This window comes from Dermacentor andersoni, chromosome 10 (assembly GCF_023375885.2).
Source record: "Dermacentor andersoni chromosome 10, qqDerAnde1_hic_scaffold, whole genome shotgun sequence".
Taxonomy (NCBI): domain Eukaryota; kingdom Metazoa; phylum Arthropoda; class Arachnida; order Ixodida; family Ixodidae; genus Dermacentor; species Dermacentor andersoni.
Window position 1 is genome coordinate 133935185 of NC_092823.1, and position 25126 is coordinate 133960310.

General features: G+C 50.9%; 1 protein-coding gene across 1 annotated transcript; it reads left to right on the top strand.

Annotated features, from left to right (window-relative positions):
* The first annotated feature begins 16579 nt into the window (after positions 1–16579).
* Positions 16580–23558, top strand: LOC126545140 (uncharacterized). Its single transcript, XM_050192872.3, has 2 exons — positions 16580–17103; positions 22382–23558. Exons 1-2 carry the CDS (start codon positions 16704–16706, stop codon positions 22483–22485), a joined length of 504 nt encoding a protein of 167 aa, XP_050048829.1. The 5' UTR covers positions 16580–16703; the 3' UTR covers positions 22486–23558.
* Positions 23559–25126: the final 1568 nt, after the last annotated feature.

Consider the following 25126-nt stretch of genomic DNA (forward strand, 5'->3'; position numbering starts at 1 on the left):
ATGTTTTAGTGGCGTCCTAAAATTGTGCGCTAGAAGTCTGAGCGCTTATTTACTCTCTGTGGTCCAAAAGCAAAGAGTGCCAGCCAGCCCGAACCAACGCTTTGCTAAATGAACAGGCGCGCGTTGCGCCCGTTTCTAGGTGCTCGCATTGAAAGACCCAAAGTCATCCCGCACAAGGGTGCGGTCCGTTCTAAATAAACGCAGCCCACCATGCGGAAATGCGTCAGTGCGGCCGACGCAATGGTGGCACATTACGTTTAGCTTACAAAGGCGTCCCGATGCCTCCGAGTGTCGGAGACTGCAACAACTTGGCCCATTCCGACCACCGCAACGACGAGCAACACCAGTTCGTCCGTCCGTCCAACAAATCAGCAGCGGGAGTGAAGTACGAATAACATTGAACAACGACAGGAGCAGCATTATCTTTTTTTCGTCCATCGCCTTTGCTCGAGTTGGTAATTTGTTGCCATGAGCTACCAACTAGGCCAAAGAGTTAATTAGTTTAATTAGAAGCAGAGAGATTGTGTTGTCGCTTGACAACCTCAAAATACGGCAAGCACCTGTGCATTAAATGCATCACGACCACAGGGAAAGATAAACGAAGCGGAGAGAAGGAGTGAGCAAGCTGTTATCGGGCGCCGTGGTCCTGCTTCTGCGTGTTGCCTATATACATAAGTGCGCCGAGTTCGAGTGTTCCTCGCTCACACAACGGAAGAAACAACGGCTGCGAGGCGTCGTGTTGCGCGCCCGTTGCACATCTGACTGTATGTATGTACTACAGGAGTACCCGCCGTTTGCTTACAAATAAACGCTTACTCCGCGAAACCCAGCCGCACCTCTTTGTCTCCGAAGCTACGGCCGGCGATAAGCGCCGGCAGCCGCCCTCGCAAAAGCGGGCTGCCCTCTGGAAGCCGCGCTCCGTGCACTGTACTACGGATTTCCGACGCCGCTCTTCGATGCCGTGTAAACACAAGCGGCGAGGCCCCTCCACAGGTGCCTCCTCACGGGACTGACTCATAACGCCACGCCTGCCACGCGTCCGGACGCAAACGTCAGTGGTGACGTAAGGTGGGTCCCTCCCTCCCCCTCTTCCGTAACGGCCGCTCCCCTCAGATGGCGGGAAGCGTGCCGTCGCAGACTTCTCGTTGCTTTCACCCTGCCCGTTATCTTGCGGTTTACCTGGGCAGTTTTGCTGCTGGAAGTGCTTGCACTTTGTTCCTGCAAATGCGTGCGCCACTTTGGGCGCTGGAGATCGCGTTTGCCAAACAGGAAAGCTCTTTGGCCTGGCTTCCCTCGAGCTAAATAAACGAGTCTAATCGTTAGTTCATGTAGTACGTTCCACCACGACGTGCAGCGCTTCTGCACTCACAATGTCGTCTACACGTGAAAGCACGGACGACGCTAAATGACGTATGACGTGAGAATAGATTTAGCGCCACAAACCCTAAAATACCCTTACGCATGAATAAAAACTAGAGCGACTCGTTCTCTTTTCTTTCTGGTCATTGAGAGTACACTAGTGCATTCACTCTTCTATAATAGAACAGTAATCGAGTCAGTCAGTCAGTCAGTCAAGAACTTTATTGAAGTCCTGAGGAGTTTCAAGCCGTTGGAGATCCCACGCGGGGAAATCCTCCGGCCGAAACCGTAGGCGACGGCCAAGTCGGCACGGGAACGTGGGGACGCTCCGCCAGTTCTTGGGCCCTCTGGACGGCCTTGAGTTTGAGTTTGAGGTCCGGGCTTTTGAGGGCCTTTTCCCATTCGGGCTCACTGGAGAGAGGGCCCTTTGGTAACGCGGTACATTGCCATAGCATGTGCGAGAGTGAGCAGTAAAGTTCTGGGCAGTCTTGGCAATTCACACGGATTTCTGGGTTGTATTGGCTTAGTAGGCCTCGTGGCGGATACGAACCCGTTTGTACCATTCGAAACGCGGCCGCCTGCTCGCGTTCGAGTTTGGTGTGCGGGAGCGAGAATTTGGTTCTGCCTCTTCGATAGTGTGAGGTGATTTGTTGGTATGTTAGCAGCGTGTCATTAAAATGAATGTCCAGCCCCTCGGAGGCCGTGGGACCGTCGCGGCGGGCAAGTTCTCGCGCACGGTCGTGGGTCGTTGTATTGAGGTTAGCTTTTTGCGGGTGAATGTCTTTCCCCATGTCAGCGGGGAACCAGGAGAGGCACCGTTTGCTCTCTTTTGAGCTCGCTAGTAGTATACGCGCTACTTCTTTAGATCCGTTGCCGCATTCGTAGGCCCGAATTGCAGCACGCGAGTCTGTGAAGACATGAGTAAATGTGGGGTCTGCCATGGCGATGGCTACGGCTATTTGTTCTGCTTTAGCGCTGGTGCTTGTTTTAACCGATGCGGATGATCGTAGCGTTGCATTGCCGTCCACGACTGCTATTGCCAAAGTGGATGTGTTGCCGTACTGGGCCGCGTTCACAAATGCGGTGGCTTCACGATCCGCGTCGATGCGGTCGAGAATCGCGCGGGTGCGGGCCCGGCACCTACCCACGTTGTGTTGTGGGTGGACGTTTCTGGGAAACGGTGAGACTTTGTAGTCTCTAATTTCGCTCGGTAGGGTAACCACGTGCTCGAGATAGGGAGAAGGGGAGACATTGACTTCGTTCAGGATTAGCCTACCGGCTTTGGACGAGGATAGGTGGAGTATTTGCGCCATAGTCTGAGCCTCGATTACATCGTCGATGTTGTTGTGCATGCCTAGCTAATCAACTTTTGCTGCACTTGCTCTTTGTGGAATGCCCAAGACCAGTTTGATGCTCTTGCGCATGAGTGTGTTTAATTTTGTCTTTTTTATTTTCGTCCAGTTGTGGGCAGATGCGACGTAATTAATGTGACTCATAAGGAACGCGTGGTATACGCGCTGTCAGGATTGGGGGCTCAATCCAATTGCTCGTAACCCGTTGTCAAGATTGGAGTCCGGCATGAATTAGAAGGTAGCTGGCCCATGCCGTCGTCCAACTTATCCACGCTGAGGACGTTGATGAAGGGAAGGACTGCTTCTCATCGAGAACGAGGAATATGGGAATATGGGACTGCTTGAGAGAGAGTGTGCCGAGCATCCGCACAACAGCGGTTTTTAAACACTCGGTCCTCCCCCGATACAAGGTGACGCGAACGCTCGTTTAGCCATCGTAAACTAGCCGCCTCTCTCCGGGACGGCTTACACACACTCACACTTCTTTGCGCGAGATTCATGGTCCGGAGCCGACGTCAGCCGGACTTCGTAGAACTCGGGGCTTGTGTCAGGAAAGGTGCCTTTTATTCCCCGCGCTGACCTCCGCAGCGCGGCCGAGTGCGCATTGTCTTGCGTCTGGACGGCGCGTGGGAAGGAGCCTCGAACTTGGTTCCCGTGAGCGCTCCCCCGCTCGCGGCAGACCAGGGCGGCGGTTGGGGCACAGTAACAATAGTTGGCCCGCCGAGCGCGTTTAGTCACAATGGCGACGAGGTTAGAGCGTAACGGTGACGTTCCAAGATGAGGTTGCCATCGCTGGCGTAAATGGCTGACAAACTTGCACCTCAGCTGGGCCGTATCTTCGCAGAGACCCTTCCTGCGCCCCGAGACTCTGTGAATGAGTCTGATCATGTTTTCGGTTTTGGCGGTTAAGTGTTTGATCGTGTGTCCGTGGCATCCGGTGGCTTCGATTAGGAGCCCAAGAATGCGTATGTGGTTGACTCGCGGAATCTGTTGTCCGTCTCTTGTGTGTAGAGCGATAGGAAGTTCGTCTAGAGGAGTTAGGTAGCGGACTTCTTGGCAAGGGTTGCGAAATAGTAAGAGTTCCGATTTCTTGGAGGATAGTTTCATTCCTGTGTCTAGTAGGTACTCTTCCGTGGCATCTAGGGCAAACTGTAATGCCTGCTCCATGTCTGCCAGGGAGCCTCCCGGGCTCCAGATAGTAATGCCATCTGCGTATAGAGCGCAGTTTACGTTTGGGATGTTTCGTAGTTTGTCTGCGAGTCCCTTCATCACTATATTAAATTGTAATGGAGAGATGACTGAGCCTTGCGGTGTTCCGACGGAGTCCAGGGTGTGGGGGTCCGACTTAAGTTGCGAGACTCGCAGTCGGGCTTATCTGTCTTTTAGGAATGAGCGTACGTATTCCTGAAATCTCTGGCCGAGGCCTGCCACAGACTCCAGTGCGAATCGGCGCGAGACGGTGTCGAATGCTTTCGTGAGATCGAGGGCGAGGATGCCTCGAACGTCTCTTGTTTTAACGTCGAAGATCTGTCTCTTTAGGAGTAACATGACATCTTGGGTGGATAGGTGGGGTCGAAACCCTACCATGTTGTGTGGGAGGAGTTCGTGTTCCTCAATGTAGCGTGACACTCGGTTTTGAATTACGTGCTCGGCTACTTTACCCACGCACGAAGTAAGGGAGATGGGGCGTAAATTGTCGAGGTTTGCCGGGTTTTGGGATGAGGACCACCGTGGCAGTGCGCCATTGCGTTGGTACCTCTCCTGTTTCCCACACGTGGTTGATGTCTTTCGTGAGTAATGTAATGGCTTTGTCGTCTAAGTTAAGCAACATTCGGTTGGTTACCCCGTCGGGTCCTGAAGCCGACCAGCTGTTTAGGTTGTGTAGCGTCTCTCGGACTTCTGCTTCCGTGAAGGCAGCGTCTAGTCCGGGAGTGGTTTCGCACTTTATGCTCGGGTAATCGTTGGGGTGAGCGTCGCCGCCTAGCGGAAGGTATCGTTTGGCAATTTCTTCCAGGTAGGACTCTTTCGTTTCCCCTTTTTCTTTATGTGAGTGTAGAAGCAACACCCTCTAGAGTTGAAGTCGGTCTAGCGCGTGGCTTTGATTATCCTTCGTTTGGCTGTCGTCTAACATGCGATTCAGGAGGCTCCACTTACCTCCTGTCCGCATGCGGCCGTCGACTGCCGAACAGAGTTCGTGCCATTGGAGTCTTGTGAGCTCCGTACAGTATTGGTCTATGTCTCGGTTGAGGATCGCGATGCGTTTGCGCAGGCGTCTGTTGAGACGTTGCTTTCTCCATCGCGCAAGTATCGAAGCCTTGGCCTCGAGTAAGTGGGCGAGGTGAGGGTCAACCCTTGGGACCTCCAGTTCCGTTTGTATGGTTTTCGTGGCTCTGGTTACGTCGCCCTTTATCGCAGAGAGGAGTTCCGCGAAGGAGTCATACGTGTTCGTATCTTCCTTCCGTAACTTACGGAAGGTATCCCACTCTGTGAGGGTGAAAGAACGGGGCGGGGCGGTTGTGTTTGGTATTTCTGTGCGTATGGCGAAGTGGTCGCTGCCCAGGTTCTCTTGCGTGTTCGTCCATGTGTAGTTTGCAACATTCCGGAGTAACGTGAGGTCCGGCGTAGTATCGCGCCGCGTCGACGTACCCAATCTGGTGGGGAACCTGTGGTCCATTACCAGGGTGAGGGACAGGTCGTCTATTGCGCGAGAGAGGTTGTTGCCGCTAGGCCTGATTGTGGGGTAACCCCCACCACGGGTGGGGGGCGTTGAAGTCACCTGCGATAATGAGCAGTAAGTTTCGTGCCAATGACGTGGCTTTAGTAAGGATTGCGTGGAAGTATTGGTTGTAGTGCGCGGGGGAGCTGTAGACGTTAAGTACAAAAACACTTTGTTTTAAAAGTCGGTTACGTACGAGCTCGATTAGGATCACCTCGATGCGACTGTTTTTCGGTAGGACGTCGTGAACGATGTGCGCGAATTTTCTGCTAACGATCGTGGCGATGCCTCTCCTGGTGTCCCCTCCTCTTTGGGAGACGGTGCAGTACCCTGAGAGCGTGAGGGTTTCGCATAGGATTTCCTGCAGTAGTATTACGTGCGGCTTTTTGGGTTGAATTTTGAGGTACTGTTGCAGCGAGGATTTGCGTTTCACGTAGCTAGCGCAATTCCACTGCCAAATTTCTAAAGTATCCCGTGTCGTGTTAGCAAAGGGGTGAAGAAAGGGGTGAAGAAAGAGTGAAGATGATTTTCTGTTTGGCATAAATTCACTAATATCAAACGACGCACTACCAGCAGAAAAGTTTACAAGGTAATCATTAAAAACATTTGCAAGAGCACTTCCCGATACTTCGTTTCCACCAAGTATTAGAGTTTGTATTTGCGGAGCTGATTTTCGACGATTTAAGACATCATTTAACTTTTTCCATAAGGTATCCATAAGGTTTCCATAAGGTTCCATAAGGTTTCCATAAGTACGTGGGCGGACCCGTCGACTTGATATGGGGGAGCCTTCGGCTCCCCTAGATCTCAGTTCTTCAGTACTCAAATATAGTTCTTGTCATGTCATGTCATGAAACTCAGCATAGCAAAAAAAAAAAAAGGAACGTTGAGCTTCGTGTACTTCAAAGCAACAATGCCAGTGACCTGAGCCCTTGATGATTGTTTTCAGCCTGTGCACATGTGTTGATGAGCGATTGCCTCTGTTTGAGCACAGCACATACATTCGCAGCCATAATGCAGAGCATACCGGCAGCAGCCAACGCTGCCGAGGGGCTCTCGAGCTTCTAGACACCGCGTATTGCATTTCTATAAATTTCGGATTCATCGTTCACTAGCGTATGTTCCTGGTAGTGACTCAGGCGGAGCAAATCCAGCAGGCTGCTCCTTTAGATCGAGAAAAATATTTCTGGACCACCGAAACATGGAACTCTGCGGTAGAACGTAGGATTTATTGTAATCTTCCCTAAAAAAAGTTGCAGTTTCGCCCGAATGCCGAAGCATTGATTGCGATAGCAATTTAGGACACAGCTGTACGAAGTAAGGATAGTAGTTTTATCGGCCATATAATCTTGGTAACATTAGCTTACTAACTGAATTAACAAGCACAGTGTCAGCGCGCACAAGCAAACATGAACACATCCCACTCGTTGAACGCGGACACGCTGCCAAAGCGGCAGCAGCAGGGAGCGTAGTGACCTTCGTGCGGTCTACTATCGCTTCCTTCAAAGCAAGAGCTGGCGAAAACACAGCGCGCACAAAGCTATAAGCCGTCTGCAGATGCCTTTCAAGTAGAGTACACTCTACTTTCAAGATACGGCGCCTGCGCAAAGCACGCGGCCGTGCAAAGTATGCACTTGCTGGAGGAGTCCTAACCGCACTTCCCCCCCCCCCTCCCGCACTGCCTCCCCTCTTTCCTTCGTATAGTTTGAGCCGCGATCGTCAGTTCCCCTTGCGCCCGGTCGCGAAACGCGCAGTTGATGCCGGAGCACGCGAGACGTTCATTTGAGGGATCGCCAGTCGTTTGTGCGCAGGCGCAAGTAAGAGTGGGCGCGAGAGAGAAAATCTGGGGGCTTTGGCTCCTTGAATATGTCACTCTGCCTAGGCACTACGGAAGAGGTTTCTTAGCGCGTGTTGTAGGCGTGTGTCCCTAGACGTGCCGTCATTGCGAAGTGGAGTCGAGTTTGTTTACTGTCGGACGCTGGCTGCCGGCGTGGTAAAGAAGGTGAAGTAGCGGGCTAAGTCGTGGCGGATCATAGCTTTCTCGCGCGTTACGGTGATGTACCTTGTAAATAACAGCACAGATATTTCTGTGGGAGTAGTAACGACCATAGTGTAGCCCGGGCCGCATATATTTAATATTCTAAAAGGCAGAGCGCCTTAGCAACCGCGGTTGAACGCAAGTGGCTGAAAGGCCGCCGGTGACAATGACTGACCCAGTACCAGCTGCTTGAATATATGACTCTGCCTACCGGAACACAACGCCTCCCTCACTCCCTCCCATGTCCCTGGGGCCTTTCGCGCGACAGTAGACGGCTCGTTTGATCTCTTTCTTCCTTCGCGCGCGCCAGATTGAGCCGCGATCGTCGGCTTCCCTCGCATGCTTTCACTCGCGCATACAGCGTACGACACGCGGCGACGGTGTTATCGCCTTTGGACTTCATACGGAACATCACGCCGACGGCAAAATTGTGCATAGATGTCCATATAATTGTTATCGCAATAATAATTAAGACATCACTAGAGAGATGTCTGGCGCCACCGTCTACGGAAGCTTCATGCATGGAGGTCTTGCTGGCATTCTGGATTTGCCTAAACTTCGTCCTTTTCGCGTCAGGTGGCTTTGCAAATTGACCGTATTCAACGAAATATTACGCTCAAAATGGCACAACTCGCAATGAGCATGCATGATCGCCGAGTCTTATTGCAATCGTGCGTTTAAAAATGATTTCTTGAGAGTTAGAAAGAAAGCGTAGCAAAGAACGTCTGAATTAAGCCACAAGCATGTAGATGAGCAACGACTGCAGCAACAGAGTTCCCTGTAGTAAAATTCTAGGTGGAGACTCTGTAGAATTTATACATATTGATAGCGTCAGCGGATCATCTTCGCATATGTAGTCTGATGTTAAACGGCAACAAAGTGCAGTAAGAAACGTCCTTCTCCTCGCAGCTGCGGCGAGCTCAGCCCGCGCAGTAGCTTCGACGACGCTGCACGCTTTTATAGGTCGACCCTACAAGCGTGCACACTCTCTCCCCGACTATCTGGGAGCGCGCCACGCTGTCTTGCTGTCTGGAAGGTCGCGTTACTAAAGCCCCTCGCGTTACTGGCCTCCTCCTCCCCGCTCTCTCTCGCTGCTCTCTTGTCCTGACATGCAGCTTGTCTCGTATTTCTCCCACATTGTGCAAGCACTTGTTGCACTGTTCGCTCTCGAGGCGCGGACCTACAACAAAGTGGAGGCCGAGGCTCCCAGCGCTTCGTATTAGTCTGAGCTCGAACGTGCAAGTTTTTGTGCACGTCTACTGGAGGCGTCTGCTATTTATTCCTAATCTCCCGTTTATGACTATTTCTGTTACCCCACTGGCCTTGAAGAAAATAATGAGAGCAACAAAAATTGCGCCGTAAGTGCAAACGCAACCGTTTCACGCGTTGCCGACGGCAATGTACACAAAGGTGCATTCTTATTCTTAATTCGTAAGCCGACAGAGGTGCGGCATTGTTTTGCCGCTTGTTTCACGAAGCTCGCGATTGTTAAAAAAAAGCCATAAATCTCAAAGAAGACAGCTGGCTGCTCGATGACGTCCTAACACAACTGTAAAATGTGCAACAGAGTTCTCTCTATACAAAGCTGCAAGGAGACAAGCATGTCCGCCACTTATGTGACCTTCAGAAGCGGCAACGCCCTTCGTCCGTGGCTCACACGTACGATATCACGGATGTAGCACTTTGAATGCCTGAAACGATCAAGTGCGAAGTTAAAGGCCTCTTCTGGTCAAGTACGCGTGTACGACGTTTTTCGAAATACGGAGTGCCTCATAACCGGTGAACGCACTGTCGCAGAGGACACCGCACATATTTTCAGGCACTGAGCAATATGTCCGTCCGTCCGTCCTGTCTGTCCGTCCTGTCTGTCCGTCTTTGCTAAGCCCTAGCAGGTGGGATCGAATACCGGCGGGGGCGGCCGCATTTAGATGGGGGCGAAATGCAAAAGCGCCCGTGTACCGTGCACTGGGCGCACGTTAAATTAAATTCGGTTAATTTCCACGGTGGTGGAAATTAATCAGAAGTCCCCCAATACAGCGTAATCATATATCGTGGTTTTGGAAGCTCGAACACCAGAATTTAATTTTTATTTTGTGTACCTTCGTTTTCATCCTTTTCATCCCAGGTGGTCGAGATTTCCTGAGTCCTCCACTACGGCGTGTCGCATAATCAGAAAGTGGTTTTGGCACGTAAAACCTTATAATATTTGTTTTTTTTTTTTTTGAAATTAGGAAATTCGCGGGCGCTTGTGGGAATCGGTTGGCGCAGGAGAGGGGTATAATTGGAGATCGCAGGGAAAGGCCTCCGTACTGGCAGTGCACATAAAATAGGCTGATGATGATGATCTAAGAAAAAGTAACTGTATATAATGCGTCAAACCATGCAAATAAACATGTTGCGCAGTCACAGATTCACAAAATCCTACGGCCCGCCCACCCCCCTCCCTCTACTCTGCCTGATGTATCACGCGCGACGGAACGCAGCGCGTTTCCACCCCGCCTCTCTCCCTTGCGCACACAAGACTGAGCCACCATCGTCGGTTCAGCCTTGCCCCCCCCCCCCCCCCCCCCGCTCTACGCTTTCACTCGCACACACAGCATGCGGCGCGCTGTCACGATGTTATCGCCCTTGGACGTTATGCGGAACATGCGGGCGACGGCGACCGTAGGAATGCACCTGGAGTGTCCATGTAATTGCTATCGCAATAATATAATAAGAGTATCCGGCAACTAAAGCGTCCCGTGGCCCATTACTTTCCGCAAAAGAACAAAATCGAACTTTCACCATACGACAACTCGCTGCGCAGCAACAATGTCTTTTCTTATTTGGGGGTGGGTGGGGTTGGGAGTGCACCAAAATAACGAAGAAGCTCAGAGGAAAGCAGGTAGGTCACAATCAAATGCCAAGTTTGGGCACCTAATGTGGCTACCGAAGGAATATCGAAGAAAACGTGACATGCTTGGTCCACACAAAACCATACGCATACTGCTTGGTATCCTACAGCGGCGCGACTAGACTTTCCGGAGAGGTTTTGCTCAAGCGAACGAGTTGCAATCCGTCCACTCCCCACAGGGATGGTAGCGAGCGACCATTGTTTCCTTTTCTACTCTACTAGCCAGAAAGCGTCCAAAACTCTGCCAGGTGAAAATCCACTCAGCCAGAGAAACACGAACGCGCACCGAAGTGCGCCGCGCGGTGGTCGGGGCCATAGAGTTTCCTACAAAAATTACTAGAGGGAACTCTGGCGCTGCAGTCGTTGTCTTACCATGGGAATGATGGGAAGTACACGGATTTGTCTAATCTTCGTGCTTGTGGATTCAGACGTTCTTGTGGCTTTGTATATTACGCTGTATAAATCTTATTGTCGTATATTTCAGCGCAATCTGTATTTTTCGAAGTGCAGAAGGGGCTGGGAACGCGTACAATTGCTATTAATTGCAATGATTGAGCTTGTCCAGGTGGCCAAATCGAAACGCGCGAAGCGTCTCAAGGCACTGGTATGCCCGCGATAAATTAATAAGGGCGCTTCATTCCCTTGCCGATACATGCATCCGTGGCCTAATGGTTTCAATATCAGGCTTCTGTGCTAGAGTCCCTGTGTTCGAATCTTGCTGTCGGGCAATTTTAATTATGTTTACTTAATTATTTATTCCGCAATATACCGTTGAAAACGACGAGTTAACAAAGTCACAATGCTGTTTGAAGCCAAAAGAACGAAGTTTAGGTAAATCCATGTGCTTGCCGTAATTCCCATGCTGGGACAACCGCTCCCATTGTAGCTCCCGTAGACACTAGCGCCAGAGTTCCGTCTAGTAATTTTTGTAGGAAATTCTATGGTCGGGGCAACGCGAGAAAAATGCATGCGCTCTGGCTGGCTCTGGCAGCCCGCGGGTAGCGAGAACAAGAATATTGAAGAGGCTCAATGTGTCCTCGTGAATGAAAGCCAAAGTAGAAAAATAAATGAGAACGTAGTCACCTTTGCTGGCTTTAGTGTCTTGACATGGCTGCCTTGGCGCAGCTGAACAAAAATTTTTTTGTATTTTTTCTGTGAAATGGCGGCGCAAATGAACCACTGCAACGCTTCGTCTCATCGGACCTCGCTGCGTGCTTTGTCAGCTTGTGTGATAGTGTGCTGATTTGGTTTGTTTCTTTGCATCGTCCGATGTACGACTTTACAAAAGTCAATGCACCTTTGGCGTCAAAAGTTTATGTGAACGTTATACCCATAAAGTTTCGGAATTGAAATCCATGCACTCCGTAGATGCCGCGACGAGCCCGCTCGCCATCAAACGCCCTTGAGACTTTGTGCTCGGATGGGGCTCTTTGGGTTATGTGACTCCCGGTGCATGGATGTTGCTACAAAATACAGCCCGAGTTCGCAATGTTCGCACTGAAATGTCTTTTCGAGCGTGAAAAAGACATTCTAGACAAAATCCAGAATGATTTCCGGCGCCGGGGGTTGGTTTGGTCGGCGGTGCATGACAGCACGAAAAAAAAAAAAAAAATGGGGCGGGGGGAGGCTGAAGCCCCATAAGCCCACTACCTGGCTACGCCCCTGGCCACTGGTGATCACCATCAGCAGCAGCAGCAGCGAAAGGCAAAGAGCGTCCGTGCAGCAAGATTTGGGGAATAAGCCGCAGTTCCCGCACAGTCTAGCCGAAAAAACAGCTTTACGCTATCGCGTAGAGCTTAGTTCAGGTCTATATGTTAGAGTAGTAAAAAAGGTTGGAGAAATTTGCTGGCGTACTTTCGGCAAAGACTCTACATATGAAAAAGATAACTAACAAAGAAATGTAGCAGAAAAAGAAAGTCTTAAGTTCTGGTTCACACTATTCTGGAGTCAAGATATGACGTGCGTGTTAAATAACTTTCTTCCCACAAGTGAGCTTACTACTGTCGTACCACAAAGATGTACCAGCTTTTGATCCCGTGACACCTATCGGCAGTTTTGCAACCTTAAGCAGCACTGCATATGGTCGGAATGGCCACCCGACGAGGGTTTATAATTCGAGCCTGTAAAGCATTGCTCGCGCTATAACGAGCGCGAATTACCTAAGATTGAATAATAAGCGTCTAGCTAATAAATTTCGATCTTTTGAGAGCACACATACACGCTCGCACAATCCAACAGAAACTTCGATGAGTCCTGTAACTATGCAACGTACATAATATTTGAACGCTGCACATGGTTGCGCTGTTGGTGCAATATTGCGGCTATGAATTGGACAGGCTCCAGCGTTACTCGAAAGCATCTGCCCCTGGAAGAATGGCTCCGGCACATTCGAGGGAGACCAGAACAAAAGTGGTCTCGGGGGGAACTCCGGGTCCGTTGATTCCCATTCCTCGGACGAAGAAAGCGAGTGCGCCCAGCATGAGAGCACTGCACGCTTTTGCCGCACACCAGCCCCGGGGCGCGTCGGAGAGGTCGGGTGAGCTGTCGAACGTGTCGAGACATGCCCGGCGGACGGAGCGTCAGGAGGGGTGTGTATCGGCGCTCCCAGCGCCGATACACACCCCGCGCTGTGCAACAACCTTGTCGGTCGCGAATCTCGCCTCTTCCATTCCTGCCCGCCGTTCTCTCTCCCGCTTTCCCTGTACACGAAATATTCAGCGCGCTAGCTTGACAGAATTCCAGCTAGAAATGGTGTCCAAGGCCACCCGAATTTACCTCGAAGGAACGCAGAAATGTTTGGCACAAGGAGCGTAGCACGCGTGAGTTGTAAAAGAACTTCGCGCCAATGACGCCGCCCATATCATTCCTCCTGTTGGCCTCTTGCGAGAGGACAATCGCCGTATAATACAAAGCAACTCGATAGTAACTCCGTAATATATTCAGGGCCTTCCTGGGCACCCCAAAATGCCAGAACTGCGCAGAATACTCGTCCCCACAACACTGCCTATATTGGCAATGCCCCCACTATCAACACAAGCTGCAGTCGGCATTCTCCACCATGCCCCCTTCCCCGCCTTCCGCCCCCCCCCCCCACTTTTTTTTCTCTCTTCGTCCTCGTGATAACGTTGCGTAGACGTCGCACACGGCTGTGCATCTACCTGATGGTATTTCGGCGCAGCTTGTGCACGGTGTAGTTCATAAACATACCAACAAGCCCGACAAGTCTTACTAAGCTTGTTCGAAGCTTCGATCAAGCGTTATAGTATGATGTGGGGTGAAAGCGTGGAAGCGAACGCTTTCACACTGATTGCAGCACGTGCGTGGGATCTGCATAATTTATCTCTCTTTCTCTCCCTCTGCAGCTGTAACGCGTGCTGGTTGGTGGACTGAGCTTGGCTGAATTACAGCTTAATAAAGATCCAGACAAAAAGGACTGAGTAACGAAGGACCACCACTCTGCAAGTGGTCACAGCAAGACGATAAGCTATGGGAAGTGAAGGATTCGAAGCAAATTAAGAAGAACCGAACCCATCAAAACCACAGAGCTCGACGTATCGCATCTGCTACGCTGAGTTTGATAGCTGAAAATTCTACTTGAAGTGCGGGAAACTTAACACAGAGCCTACGTTAACGTCATTAATACACTGGAGCGAGTTTTCACTTGTTGCTAGCTCAGCAAACTAACAAATAATATACATTATTTTTAGTTTCATTTATGAATTCGTTTAATACCGAGTTTTATCAGTGATGTAGTTTTAATTCTAAGTTGCGCAAAAAGGTTGTTGCTGCGTCTTTGCCTTCAATTGCTTGTTTTTATAATTGTGCTTGTAATTATTTTCATTTTTAATGTTAAGCTTTGTATACGGGGCTTGTGATTAGTTACATTTCTTTTGTTAAATTTGACTTGGGTGTCCGCCCAGCTGTTAATGTATACTATTTAGCTCAGGTAGCCAGCTAGAAGTATAGGTACTAAATTAAATACATTGAATGCTTCGTCCTTCGGGCGAAACTGTGATAAAAACAAAGAACGGGTGACACCGCCGACACATCTTTGTGCGTCGCATTTCACAGTGCCTGAAGAAGCAGATAAGTTCTTGAGCTACTTCCACAAAAAAAAAAGGAGAGAGAGAGAGAGAGACTAAAGCTTCAAAGGTCACTGAGATTCACTTTCTACTCTGTCCACGTTACCACAGCGGAGGCGGCTGCTGCAGCTTCCGCATTCAAATGCAGCGTGTTTCGGTCTCCCTCGCATGAATAATGACTTGGAGAACACCCGGAAGTGCACTTTATCTAGTTACGTGGGCTCTTGAATTATAAATAAGGGATGCGGTTTAATACCCGTGTCTGGAAAGATTAAACCATGGAAGGAAGTGGCACCATCGCGCACACGTTTGTCGTGTATGCGCGCAGACAGTTGCCAAATTCACTGCACGGTGGGTTACGAGGGATGCCGTAGAAAGGGCTGCGGATCAATTTCGAATTCGCGATGTTCTTTAAAGGGAAACTGAACAGTCGGCACCGAAGTGTTTCTGCATTACGCCCCCGTATCTGAATACAGCAGCCATAGAATCGAAGCGGCCGACAAGTGTCGTCCTAAATCTTTCGCGAGCGACTGCCGATTTTGGATTCACTAATGTACCTCGGGAGCAGCTGCTTCACTGATGGGGAAGCGTAGTTTCCTGATATTTTGGTATTCATTTGTACCGGTGGCATAGCCAGAAAAATTTTTTAGGGGAAGGGGAGGGCACTTGACCGGAGGCTAAGCAGGCCGCATACTAACGCAGAAATTTCGGGGTGGTGGGGAGGGGGTAGAGGGGGGGGGGGGGGGGGTACGTTCCCGGTGGGAGTCGGTTCAAGAGACAAGCCTGTCGCCGGTGGGCTCGGACGTAAAGGGGAACGAATGCGTTTTACGGGGATTACATTGCCACGAGGCGGAACTTGCTTAAGCGGCGTGAAGGCCGCCTTTCATATTTGGCGTTTCTAAGCAGCAGTCGCATAAACGAGTCCTGTCTTTTATTCGAGAACAGTCGTTAAATTCGCTTCAGAAGCCGCTAGTCGTCTTACACGACTCCATCTGTAACCACAACGGTAAAAACGTTATTCTCTTCGTCCTTCAGAAGAATTTTAAAGAGTAAAGCCAGCCACAGAAGCTTGCGAGTCACGGGATTTGCGATAAATCTGAATTTCCGCGAAGCCTGGCCCCATATGGACTCGGATTCAAAGTTTCGATTTGTAGTATAATTTTCGCGACCTGTGTAATAATTCGCTAGTTAGAAACGACATGCTTTAATAGAGCAAAACTTCGCATTTGCCGTGGAACTCATTTCAGCGTAAGCTTTTGTTGCCAACTGTACGTGTAAGTTGTTTGATTACGACACACATAACTGATCACCAGAAAAAAAATTACCAGCAGAAAAATAGAAAGAAAAACCAACCGACGGAGACATCTTAAACATGGAATTTTTTTCATCACATACTAATCCCCATTTTCTCCCTCTCGCTCTGTTTTGCATTTTCTAGCCGTCCCACTTCCGTTCGTCCTTTCACAATTCAGTGGCAAAAGCGTTCGTAGTACTTTGGGTGAGCTCGTGATGCATGATTTGGTGTAGTACATCGCGCGAAGAACTACGACAAAAGCACAATCGCGTCATTGTCGCCTCGCTGTTCGGACAGTCCGAGTTCCGCCCAAGTGTGGCATAGGAGGAGTACTTACATATATCAGCTCTATGAAAACGGTACACGTGGAACGAACGCGGCTGCTGTGTTGCACGGCAGCACACTCACTTTCTCGCTCAACGACCGAGGACATCGAAACCCCGATGCTGCATTTCCGAATATTACTTTGAATGTCGAGCGCGATATTCCCATTGATCTGCCACGCGTACGCAGTTTCATTTAACGTTAGTATGTACGCGTAGTTATTACGCCTCTTCCAACCATCATAACCCACTTTAGAGCCGGGATTCTTCCTCGCCACCTTTCTTTTTTCTCCAAGCCCGCCACTTGCTGGAACTCTTCGAAGTGCTCTGTTGACACAACGCAAAAGCGCCAAGGCTATTTCGTACAGAAAGTCCTTTTTTGGAGTGAGAAAGAGAGAGAGAGAAGTGGCTCTTGTGGGAAAGGAGGAAAGACTGGCACTGACGCAGCGGCAGCTTCGCTCTCGCCGCGACGGTGGCGCTCGAGGCGGTAGCAGCGGCCAAGAGAGAAACTAGAGGGCGAAAGAGAGAGGGGGTTCTCCTGGTTCTCCGTCGTTAACGCTCGCCCGTTCGACGGTTGTGCCGTTCGGTAGCTTCGTGGTCGGCTCAACACCGAAGGTGCCCGCGCGTTGCGTCACTCCGTTGGACCATGAGAGGCACGGTGGCTGTCAACCTGCGTCAGATGCCCATGTCGCGGACTTTCATCCGTGCGATTCCCGTGGTGAGGTCGGTCCCCGCTGCGCGAACGGCCGCCGCCAGACGATGTCTCTTCGCCGTCGACCACGAGCAGGTGAAGCGCGACCTGGAAGAAGAGAAGCGTGCTCGCTTCGCCTGCTTCGCCGAAGCGTACAACTTCGATCTCAGCACGGAGACGCCCCTGCCCGGCCGCTTCGAATGGCAGAGCGTCGCCGAACGGCCCGCGGCTGCGTCCAGCAGCGCGTCGGAAGCAGGGGACGCCGTCGTTGCTTCGGAAACAGAGGACGCCGAGGCTCCGATAGCGCAGCGACCCCAGCGACCAGTGTCACCCCCTAAGCAACGCCTCATCTCCGGTGAGTTTGGCGACGCTGCGAAAGTGGTGGACGGTCGTCGTGAGAAAAAAAAAGTGGCCGTTCGACGGCGATCGTGGTGTTTTTGCGATGTTCGACGCGGTTTTGGCTCCTGAGGTTAGGCTTAGCCGCCCGACGGCCAGCTTCCACGCATCGCAAATGGCGTAGACGGGACAGCCGAACGTTGGGGCTGTCGCAGTTTGAGTGGTCTTCTCTGGCGCGTGTTGGCGTCGTTAGTGGTTCTGCTACTGCGTGTGTTGTTGCTTTCAAACGGCACGGTGCGCCCGTACACTAAATTTCTGCGCGTAAATTGCGGCGAGGCCCCCAAAATTTATACTCTTCCGGAATGGGGCGTGGGTCGGTCGCCGAGCGCTTTGAAGCGACAACGGCGTACGAGGGCTGTTGGCGCCATCTCCCGAAGGTGACAGAAACGAGCAGCTCCCGTGACCTCGCACACTGTTGCTAGATTGCGCTTCTCGCGGCTTGCGCTGCTCGCGGTCCATTCGCGGTCACATGCGGGGTCGTTCGCCCGCGCTGGATGCCGCGGCCGAGAAGGCGGTGGTGTCATTGCGAATTTTCGCCGGCATTTCTTTTCGCCAGCAGCGCTCTGCGCGTAGAGCTTTAGTTGGCTAAAATAAATGGTATAACGGCGTAGTTTTCTGGAGTCGATAACCACGTTTATAAGCGGGTTCGCAGCTCTTCGAATGCCAGCGGAAAAAGTTCGACAGACGACACGCTTGTAAGTCAAGGCGCTTAGTGGCTTTCTGGAGCAGCCTTGCTTAGCTACAGTGGGTGCTTGCCGAGTTCTGTTGCCATTGATGATTTAGGCCGCAGTCGTCTTGAAAAATTATCACGTTTAGCGTTATGGGACTGATTAGAAAACCATTCTCTCTGGCCCTGTGATTAAGAGAAAAGGTTCCAGGATAGTATTTATACCGAAGGGTCCACTTCTTTTTTTTTTTCTCTAGTTGTGCACACCTACAGTCTACCTCGAAGCGATCAGCAATACTCACGAGAATCCGTTGTCCCATGGATTCCCCGTAATATACCGAGTCCCAACCCAGTGACTGTATGCACAGGGCAGGGCTACAAGCTTTACTGGCTAATATGGAGAGCCTTAAAGCAACACCAAATAGAAAAATAATTGTTAAACTACCTTTCCACAATGCCAAAGAGGCCACTCTTGCCTTGAGAGGAGGCTATAGGTAAGCCAGAAAACACGCAAAGGATCCCGTTTTAAGAATTTCACTACCAGTTCGTCGTGACAACGTGGATTTTGAAGGAATCTGCTCCGGCCTAGTTAATATTTTGTTGGTAGTGATCGACTACATTGTATTATAGAAAAAAAGCCAGAGACTGAACTTGCTATGTTTCGTGAGCTTTCGTTTAGCCACAACAGCGCAAATACGAGAAAATACTATGAATTTGGTGACCGCACACTGACGTGTCTGCGCTGTGGTAAGAGAGCGAAATTTAAAAGAAAATTGTAACTTTGGCTTTTATTTTGTTTTCTATTGTAGAACCTATTGCCGTAAAATTAACGAAGAGCTTTGAAAGAGTATTTTATCGGTGTAAGCTGATTAAGTTTAGCCGTGGACAGAACCGTAAGTTCCGCATCGTTACTCCTACCGAAAACTTCACGAGCCCTATCGAAAGTCAAGATGGCTGGCACCTGTCGTAAAAAAGGAAAGAAAAAAGAAAGAAAATGCTCTGAGAGGATTTCTAAGCGTCCGAACATAAGCCTGTGTGTGTGTGCGTGCGTGCGTGTGTGTGTGTGTGTGTGTGTGTGTGTGTGTGTGTGTGTGTGTGTGTGTGTGTGTGTGTGTGTGTGTGTGTGTGTGTGTGTGTGTGTGTGTGTGTGTGTGTGTGTGTGTGTGTGTGTGTGTGTGTGTGTGTGTGTGTGTGTGTGTGTGTGTGTGTGTGTGTGTGTGCTAAGCTTCCCTCGGTGCTGCGATTTCCTCGACTTGCTCAGCTGCTTCAATTTGTCGCCGGTCGGATTGTCAATGTCGTACTTCCGGCCTAACTGATCCGGCTGCCCTCTGGCCGCGGCAATCGACAACGCACGTCCGCGTGTTCGCGGACTTCCCAGCTCTGAGGGCGCTGCCATGGCGCGCGTCGTGTTCCTAGGGACCCTGGACTGAGGGTTCCTCCCACACTGCTCTCACCATTCAAATATTATTAATAAAGATGTTTTACTCTCTCTCTCGCGGAGCGGTGCACTCGAGTCGCGACGCCACGCGCGGCGATTGGCGGCCCTTCTGGGCGTCCCTGTCCGTCTGCGGCGACCGGGCTGCACGGACGCGTCTTCCGCACGTTACGAACGGCGATGGCGCGAAGATGAAGGCCCATGAGAAGAAGAACAGACTATGCCCCTTCGCCCTTTATTTGCGCTTCCGTGTGTTTGATTATTATTATTATTTTTTTTTTTGCACACTAAAATCGTGCGTCTTCTATTCTGTCAGCCGCTGTTCACGGTTTTCCTCGATGTCGTGACCTCGTTCCTTTTGTCTTTTTACACGTGTCCTTATCACGATCGCTTTCCTATCGGTGCCTTTCCTTGCCGAGAGAGAGAGAGAGAGAGAGAAAGGCAAAGGAGACAGGGAGGTTAACCACAGATTATCTGCGGTTGGCTACCCTGTACTGGGGAGGGGCAAAGGGACGCGATAGGTGTGAGAGAGAAAACGATAAAAAGAAAGCCGACGGTGTACGAGTGCCTAGCACAAGGAACAACGTCTTTCTCGAGCATCCCCGGCGTCGCGGCGTTCATTTTATAAGCGCCCCGCAACGACGTCGCTGCAATACCGGCCGAAACGTTTTAGTCGCAGCAAAGCACGTAAGCGGAAAGTTCAAGCCCTGCACCGACATCGAGCGACCACAAATCGAACATCGTCAAAGCGTTCGCCGCGGTTGAGGTGGCCCTCGTACTTGCTCGTACCGTTGTCTTGTTTGCAAGTTGTGCTTCCACCTGGACACCGCCTCGGCTCTTGGACCCCGTCTGCGTCGTTCCCGCCGAAAGCGATGCTGCGAACTCTACGATTCCTCGCCGCTGCATTTATTGGCCACACCGCCCTTACGTCGGCTGCTTGGAAGCCCCGAACGCCGATAGAACTTTAGGCCTGGCACGGCTGTGCAACACTGCTTGTCCTTCAGTTGTCCTTGCGACGTGAGCGGTACCTCCAGCTCGCTGAATAAATACCCGTGAAACGTCCTTCCCTTTATATCACCGTGCGATAACTCTTTCTCTTTATCCCTTCACTACAGCTGTCAAGAGATTGAAACTGCCTTTTCTGTGTCTCCTCCGTCCTTTTCATTACGACGGCGTTGCAATCGCCAGACCACCTATACTCGCCTTTGCACTCTTCCACTAAGTGGGACAGTTTAACGCGACAGCATTAAGGGCCTCGTGTCGCAAAAAATCCGCCGCCGGAGTTCAGCGTCGGACTTCATTACGGCAAAAAGATTTTCGAACCGCCCGTACCCAGGCCCTCCATGTGGCGCAAGGAAACTTCTGAATTAATTGAATTTCTGAAGCTAAAATACGCAGAAAAATCGTAAAGTGAGACTTACACACAGCCTACAGACGTGATAGTTCATCTTGTAATTAGGTGGTTACTGGGCTATAAACGCACGGAAAACAGAGGTAGAAGTGGCCAAGACGCGCGCAGTCCACTTCTACTGTAAAGATGTTAAGGTTACGGTAAAGCCGTTATCAGTAACGATGGCGAGAAGCTTGACCGAAGGAAGAGCCAAAGCGCGAGAACATTAGCTCCGCATATGTTACGATTAGCAAGTGGAACATTACTAAGCAGAACGAGGTCAAGAGTTTGGCGTACCCCTCATTCTACGTCTAAAGATGAAAAAAAAGAGAAAAAAGAGAGTCTAGCGTAAACGACGCGATGCTTCGCCACATAGCATGGTTGTGCGGCAGGGAATCGCCATTTCACGGAGCTTATGCGGCACTTACTCAAGAACCCCCAACAGTGAGATGCCGCGCTCTAATTAGTTTGCTTACGCTTATAACATACGCAGCATGTTAGCATATGAGTGATGCTTTCCGCGTTTATCGATGAATAAAAGTAAGCGCAGTTCTGACATGATCACCTCGTGAACGTCGCGTTGGGACGCAAACGAATACCAAAGGCGGCCCAGTAGACTGATACCAAAGGCCATCATTTTTGTACTTACGCTTCTTATGCCGTAGCATAGCTCGAAATGTAAAAAGAAGTCGCCCGAGACTGGTCATTTGAAGCGCTGCGTACTGCTTACGGTGAACGCAGAACATAAAAAGAAAAAAAGAAAGATCACCGATGCTAAAACTAGACTTGATCTATTATTGTGCATGCATTTGTATGTTGTTTTACGTTGCTTCGTGCTTCCACGTGGCTCTCATCTAGTGGCGGTTGCATTAAAGCTTAACCGGAACGTGATGGCTAATAGACATTGCATTTCACAAGTCGCTCTTTTAGTATTTGTTGTATTTGTTTAAAAACGAGCGTCCATGCTTTTATACAGTTTCACTACGACATGGTACGGCCTGCCAACCCGCAGGAAAGGATGCCCACCGAGACGAGCTTGTGTTCGCCCGTTGGTGTAAATAAAGTGTCCCTATTTCGGCCTCTCATTTATTTTTCCTTCGTTATCCTTGATGGAACCTCCACTTATCGCCACTTTCAGTTCTCGCTGTCATTTTACACTTGTGGTTGGTTATCTCAATGCGTGCAGACCGCCAATCTCCTTTATAGGAAGCGTGAACTTCAAAACATGAATTACCGCCAACTCGACCGACGGTTCCTCCTGGCTGTGAGGGGGCACGCAGCCGTCGGAACGGGTCCTCCCTTAGCATCGACCGTTCAACGCCCAGGTCACTTCAGGCAGCGTTCAGCACGCACAGTGACAGTAAGGGCAGCGACAATAAGTAGTAGCTGACAGAATGTTGTCTACAGAAACATGCCTTGTTCGACCGCCGGCTTCTAAGCACAATGATGCTTAGAAGAATGCAGCAGTTTTATTGGTTCCCGATTTCTCGTTTTGTAGTTTCATGGTATACATGAATTCAGGCTTACACAACACTGGTACAAGGAGCAGGAATACAAAAACGTCGTTGTCGTTGTGTCCCCGTGTTTTGTACGCTTACCTTTCCGTATACCAAGAGTTCTTACCAACCTGACTTGGATTTATCTCTCTCTCCCTCTCTCTCTCTCTCTCTCGCTCGCTCTCTGAGTGCGGGGATGAATCGTGCACCGCCCTGTAACCGTGTGTGTTGCCGCGTGTCTCCTCGCAGACTACTTCCAAGTGCGCAAGAGACCGCCGCTCCCGGAGAAGAGTGCCCAGCAGCCGCCGGCCAAGATGGCGAGGCTCATGGTGGCGCCGGAGTCGGTGCCGTAGCCGAGGGGGCGACCACCGAGCGGCAACCCGCAGCGCGGCCGCGAAGAAACCGCCCGATGAAGAACCCCGTGCCTTCTTTTTGTGTGTGCGTGTGCCCCGCTCGTGGGCGATGATGAATGATCTCAATGGCTGCTGCCCCCCCCACCCCTCCTTCCCCGCCTGTTCGAGCTCTTGTTTTTGTCTTTCTCCACGCTCCTAGGGTCGCTACACCTTCTGGGTTGCACTGCAGTCGTCGTCCTCGCGCCAGCTCCGTTTGAATGCCGCAGGTTGCTTTTCCTTTCACAAAAGGAGCCCTGCGTGCAGCACCCGTGATCTTTTACTCGACGCAGTCGCGTCAGAATGTCCTCCAAATGGGCCATTCGAGATGGAACTCGCGCTCGACGCAGCATTGGCCCGCGGTATTGTGTAAGTTGTCGACCCGTCGCCCACTAACCAACTAGCCAACTAACGCTTTCGAGGCTCGGCTACGCTACGTGTTGGCTGCCGGCATCCTGTAGCCTGGAGTGGTTAGCGGCCGCATCTTTGCGCGCGTGAGCATTACAACTGTGAAAGCAACCGGCACCCAGTGCCGATAAAGGAAAGGTGAAAGGCGCGAATGATGGCACGGCTGTTTCTGTAACTCAACCGGTGTAACGCCCCTTTTTAGTTGTCCTTTTCTTCTTCTGGAGTGAACACATCCCCCCCGTACCTGATCAGAGCGCCGTCACCAACACTACCACCGAGTTCCTAACTCCAGCCCACCCTCCCACCCAATCACGTCGTCGTACCCTTTTCCACGATCTCAGCCACACAAACTCACACAGAAAAGGGGAGCGCCGTCTGTATTTCTTCCTTTCTTTCCTTTTTTTAAACGACAACAAAAAATATCTAGCATTTTATTTTGTTTTTATTTGATTTTATTGATGCGCCTTTGTTGTTTTTATAGAGATGGCGGCGGCCTCAGCCCACGTATAAGTGTCCGGGCCGTGGCAGCCTCGGCAGTGTGCAATAGGCGCCGCACCAAGGCGCCCCAAACACGTCGAATGTACAGAGAGCCTCTATTCGCAAATAAAGAGAGAGAGAGCCGCCCTTGCTTTGTTGTCTGCAACCGGCCTTTTTCTTTTTCTGCCCGTTCCTGGAGGAACCCTCTCCAAGTCCGGGCACTGCGTACAGACCGTCGCGGTGCGAAAGCACCACTCTGACCGCCAGCGAGGTGACGTGACACGTGCGCCGCCTGCACGGCGCTCTAGGAGAATGCAGCAACTGGAACAACTCGGGAATCCCCGCGAAACGTGGAGCGCGCAGAAAAAACCTCTGCAGATGCGCCCTCGGCTCCTTTATGCGAGAAGGCAGGATTCTGGCCACTCTTTCAGGAAACAGCCTCTGCTGCGGAGAGGGTAATTTCTCAACACTGCTGAACATTTCATTTGCGCTCTCACGGCTACTACAGCTTAACAATTTATGAAAAAATCTTGCGGTAGAACGATCCCCGAATGGCACTTTAGAACTCTATAAAACCACAAACTTCAACACGGCCTGGCGAAGGGCCCTAAGGAGGACAAGGATATCCGAAGGGAATCTTCATTTTATCTTCTACATTTGTGAAGTGCACCGAGAATAAGGAGATTCAAAGAAGAAAAAAAAGCGAAACCTTTTCAGCAACAAGTGCTAGCCGCGGAACACTGAAAGTGAGCTTCACTGGAGGTCGCCTATCGTATCGTGTGGAGGAGAGTCAAACATCTTTATTAATAATATTTGAATGGCGAGAGCAGTGTGGGAGGAACCCTCAGTCCAGGGTCCCTAAGATGATTCCGGCGATGTTTCGAGCCCGTTGTATCACAGCTCGGAGGACCTCGTGAGGTCCGTCGCGGAGGGCATCGTCCCACAGCTCTTTGTGTCGTAGGGGGTAAAGGAGAGTTGGCAAGGGAGGAAAGAGGTTTGCAGTGCACTCAATCGTGACGTGGAAGATTGTGGGCGAGCTGCCACAGCCAGGGCAACGATTTGCATAACAGTGTGGGTAGAATTTACTGAGAGAGACAAGATTTGGAAAAGTTGCGGTTTGTAACTGGCGTAATTCCACTGCTTCCTCCCGCGAGAAGGACGGCGGTGGTGCGGCGTGGGTGCGACGAATGCGTGTATAATGACGGAGTATGTCTTTGTAACGGAGCAAGGGATCCCCCCACTCTGAACTAGTCGCCTCACCACGCCGAGTCGCCCGGAGGGAAATTTCTCGGGCAACCGCATGTGCGCGTTCGTTACCCGGCAGCGAGGTATGACCAGGGGTCCAGAGTAAGTGGATGCGGGGAGGTGTGGTTGGTGTATTTTGCGGGATCTGTTTGAGAATTTGGTGCGCCGCTCTCGGGATGCCATGTCCTGATAGGAACGCCCGGCATGCCTGTTGCGAGTCCGTCAATATATACGCTTCCTCAGGAACACGGATGGCGTATCGAATTGCAAGAGCAACACCGAGAATTTCTCCGTAAGCGGCATTTGTTCCGCGCATTGCAGCAGAGTCTCTCAGGGATTCGGTGCCATCCAAAACTACCGAGGTATAGCCCTGTTGAGTGCGTGATATGTCCGTGTATAAAGTATGTGTTTCCGGGATGTTTGCAAGCATGCGGCCAATGTATCGTACACGGGCTTTGCGCCGCCCTTTGTCACG